Source organism: Pezoporus wallicus, unplaced genomic scaffold (genome assembly GCF_028554395.1).
Source record: "Pezoporus wallicus isolate ANWC-B61680 ecotype Strahan unplaced genomic scaffold, APGP_CSIRO_Pwel_v1 contig_14383, whole genome shotgun sequence".
Taxonomy (NCBI): Eukaryota; Metazoa; Chordata; class Aves; order Psittaciformes; family Psittacidae; genus Pezoporus; species Pezoporus wallicus.
In genome coordinates this window covers 1-4,297 of record NW_026635896.1, presented here as the reverse complement: position 1 = coordinate 4,297, position 4,297 = coordinate 1, and the positions used below count along the sequence as shown (strand labels likewise).

General features: G+C 62.9%; 1 protein-coding gene across 1 annotated transcript; it reads right to left on the bottom strand.

Moving 5' to 3' along the window:
• Positions 1-264: 264 nt before the first annotated feature.
• Positions 265-4,214, bottom strand: LOC130593425 (rap1 GTPase-activating protein 1-like; the record flags this gene model as incomplete). The annotated part of the gene is made up of 7 exons (XM_057398568.1): positions 265-570; positions 662-729; positions 835-916; positions 1,025-1,115; positions 3,770-3,844; positions 3,925-4,034; positions 4,125-4,214. Coding segments are annotated over 7 exons (525 nt in total), but the record flags the coding sequence as incomplete, so codon positions are not given.
• Positions 4,215-4,297: the final 83 nt, after the last annotated feature.

The window sequence follows — 4,297 nt, the reverse complement described above, 5'->3', positions numbered from 1 at the left end:
TGGCTAAATAACTCCCCAAAATGGGTAAATTTGGGTGATTTCAAGAGCACCAGCTCTGATGTGTGAGGTTTTGGGGACCCCCCCATTGCCCCGCAGCCATAGCGATAAATAAACCTTTATTTTATACAGGACTCACAGGAAACACAAACACGATTTGGGGGGGGGGGGCTTGAAAAAATAATCCCCCCCCCCCCCCCCCCCCTTCCAGCATCCGACCCATTCCGGAGCTTTTTTCCCTTAAAATAAAGGGGGGGGGGGGGGGGGGATGGGGGGGACAGGGGGATTCCCCACTTTGGGTTTACCCTGGATCTGAGCCCCCATTTTCCTTAGGGAGGGGGGGATGCTCGGGTCGGACCCGCTTTTCATTTTGGGGTGACAGCAGGGGGGGACTTCATGGTCCATCACCACCCCCCCAGGGGGATTTGGGGTGATGGAGATTGTCTGGAGGGTGGGGACACCCCCATTTTTGGGGGTGTCCCCCCATATCCTACATTGGGGACGATGGCTTCAGCTCCTGGCACATGGGGGGGTTGACACCCCGTCAGGGATTGGGGGGGTTAACTATGAGCCCTGTGCAAAAGGACATCAATGGGTGCACCCCAATATAGGTGTCCCCATACTGGGGTGCACTGTGGGGGGGTGGGAGGAGTCACAGCCTCACCGGATGAGGGGGGGGCCGCTCCAGCTGGATTTTGATCTCAGGGCAGGGGGACTCAGGGGGACGTCGGCCTGGAGAGGGGGGGAGAGATGTAGGGGGGGGGGGGGGGACATGAGTTGGGGTCTCCCCCCCCCACTAAAGCCCCGCAGTGCCCTGACGCCCCGGTGATGGGCTACCTGTGGGGGTGCCGGGGGGCTCATCCGGCCACGGGGTGTCGGTGAAGGCGTCGCGGTGGGTCCCCGAGGGGGAGCGGTTCTCCTAAGGATGCACGGGGGGGGGGCTCAGGGGGATGCTGGGTGTCGTGTCCCCCCCCCCCCTTCCGCATCCCAGCACCCGTGATCCCCCCCGCCCCCGGCACCCCGGTACCCGTCCCGGCTCGCTCGGCTCCTCGGGGGCGCTGCCGAAGCTGCTGCCGCTGGAGGAGGAGCGGGAGAAATCCGGCGGCTCCGGCTTCTCCCTGCGGAGGGACCGGTCCCACCGTGGGCAGAGGCTGGCACCGCGCCTGGGGCCACCGCCACCACCCGGCCCCGAGTCACCCTGTCCTTGGGATGTGCCCTCCCTGCGCTGCCTTTGTCTCCGCACCACCCCATCCCCGGCGTACCCATCCCTGTGCCCTCTCGTCCCCACGCCGTCCCGTCGCTGGGGTGTCCCATCCCCGGGTCACTCTGTCCATGGGGCGTCCCATCCCTGTGCTCCTCATTCCCATGCCATCCCAGCCCTCAGATGTCCCATCCTATCCTTTAGATATATCATTCCCATGCCATCCCAGCCCTCAGATATTCCATCCCATCACTTAGATACATCATTCCCATGCCATCCCATCCCTTAGAAATCTCATCCCCGTGCCATCCCATCCCTCAGATGTCCCATCCCATGCCATCCCAACCCTCACATATCTCATTCCCATGCCATCCCATCCCTTAGATATATCATTCCCATGCTATCCCATCGCTGGGATGTCCCATCCCTGTGTCACTCTGTCTATGGAGTGTCCCATTCCTGTGCCTCTCATGCCCCTTCCCATCCCATGCCATCCCATCCTTTAGATATCCCATCCCTCAGATATCCCGTGCCCATGCCATCCCATCCCTCAGATATCCCATTCCGATGCCATCCCATCCCTCAGATATCTCATCCCCATGCCTTCCCATCCCTCACATATCTCATTCCCATGCCATCCCATCCCTTAGATATATCATTCCCATGCTATCCCATCGCTGGGATGTCCCATCCCTGTGTCACTCTGTCGATGGAGTGCCCCATCCCTCTGCCCCTCATCCCCCTTCCCATCCCATGCCATCCCATCCTTCAGATATCCCATCCCTCAGATATCCCATCCCCATGCCATCCCAACCCTCAGATATCCCATTCCGATGCCATCCCATCCCCCAGATATCTCATCCCCATGACTTCCCATCCCTCAGATACCTCATCCCCATGCCTTCCCATCCCTCAGATATCTCATCCCCATGCCTTCCCATCCCTCAGATATCTCATTCCCATGCCATCCCATCCTTCAGATATCCCAACCCTCAGATATCCCATCCCCATGTCATCCCACCCCTCAGATATCCCAACCCTCAGATATCCCATTCCCATGCCATCCCATCCCCATGTCCCACACCACCACACCAATGTGTCCCCACGCCACCCCCCCCCGTGCCACCTCCCCTCCACACCACCCTGTGCCCAGGCCACCCAAGTGCCACTCCATCCCTGTGCCACCCACCCCACCGCTCCCCCTTGTCCAGCTCACTGATACCTTGCCCCTGTGCCACTACGTTCCTGGCTCACCCTGTCCCTGTGCCACCCCATCCCTGTGCTATCCCACATTGTCCTGTCTGTACCACCAGATAGGTGCCACCTTGTCCCAGTGTCATTCCATCCCTGTGTCACCCTGTCCATCCACCTGCTGCTCCATCCCAGTGCCCTCCAGTCCCCATGTCACCTCGTCCCCTTGCCACCCCATCCCAGTGCCAGCTCCCTGTCACTGCATCCCTGTGCCACCCCGTGTTCTGTCCCAGCCCAATGCCCTCCAGTGCCACCCTGGCCCATTGCATCCCTGTGTTACCCCACACCAGTACCACCACATCCCCGTGCCACCACGTCCAACTGCCACCCTGTCCTTGCACTGCCCCATCCCATTGCCCTCCAGTCCCCATGGCACCCTGACGTCACTGTCCCCATGTCACTTCAACCCAGTGCCTCTATGGCCTATTGCATCCCAGTGCCACACCATCCCAGTGCCCACCAGTCCCTGTGTCACCCCACTCTGTGTCACCCTGTCCCTGTCACCCCATCCCTGTGCCACACAATCCCATATCGCTCCTCCCCATGTCACCCTGTCCCATGTCACCCCATTCCCATGTCACCCCATCCTGTGTCACCCCAACCTTATGTCACCCCATCCTTGCATCACCCCAACCATGTGTGTCCCCAACCCTGTGTCACCCTGTCCCCATGTCACCCATCCCTGTGTCACCTCTTACCCTGTCACCCCATCCCCTGTCACCCCAACCTTATGTCACCCCAACCCTGAGTCACCTCATCCTTGTGTCACCCTGTCCTCATGTCACCCATCCCATGTCACCCCACCCGTGTCACTCCTTCCCCTGTCACCCATCCCCTGTCACCCCATCCCCTGTCACCCCATTCTGTGTCACCCCAACCTTATGTCACCCCAACCCTGAGTCACCTCGTCCTTGTGTCACCCCGTCCCCATGTCACCCCTTCCCCTGTCACCCCATCCCCTGTCACCCCAACCTTATGTCACCCCAACCCTGAGTCACCTCGTCCTTGTGTCACCCCATCACCATGTCACCCATCCCATGTCACCCATCCCATGTCACCCATCCCATGTCACCCCATCCCATGTCACCCATCCCATGTCACCCCATCCCATGTCACCCATCCCATGTCACCCATCCCGTGTCACCCATCCCATGTCACCCATCCCATGTCACCCCATCCCATGTCACCCATCCCATGTCACCCCATCCCATGTCACCCATCCCGTGTCACCCCATCACCATGTCACCCATCCCGTGTCACCCCATCCCGTGTCACCCATCTCGTGTCACCCCCTCCCCGCGCCCCGTCCCGGTGCGGGACCTGTCCTGGTGCCGCTGGCTCTCGGGGGAGCTGTGCGCGGAGCCGGTGCCCTCGGGGGTGGCGGCGGGGCCGTCCCTGTGCGGAGGGGGCGGGCACTGGGGTGACACCGGGAGGGGACAGCGGCCGGCCCGCCCCGCTCCGGTACCGGCGCTCACCTGCCGGCCGGCGCCTCCTGGATGCTCTCGATGCCGATGGCGCTGGAGCGGCGGGAGCCGAGCGGGCCGGGCCGCCGCCGCGAGGGGCTCTTCCCGGGCACCAGCAGCGCCTGCGGGGCGCCGTTAACCGGGACCGGGTGTAGGGATGGGTGGGGGGGGGGGCACCGGGAGGAGGGGGGGGGGAGCACCGCGGTACCAACCTCTTCCACCGAGCCCAGCCCGATGGCGCTGCCGCGGCGTCCGCGCCGGCTCCCGGGCACCAGCAGCGACTGCGGGGGGGCAGCGGGTGAGAGACCGGCACCGGGAGGGGCGGGGCCACACAGGAGGGGCGGGGCCACACAGGAGGGGCGGGGCTTGAGAGTGGGGCCGCTGA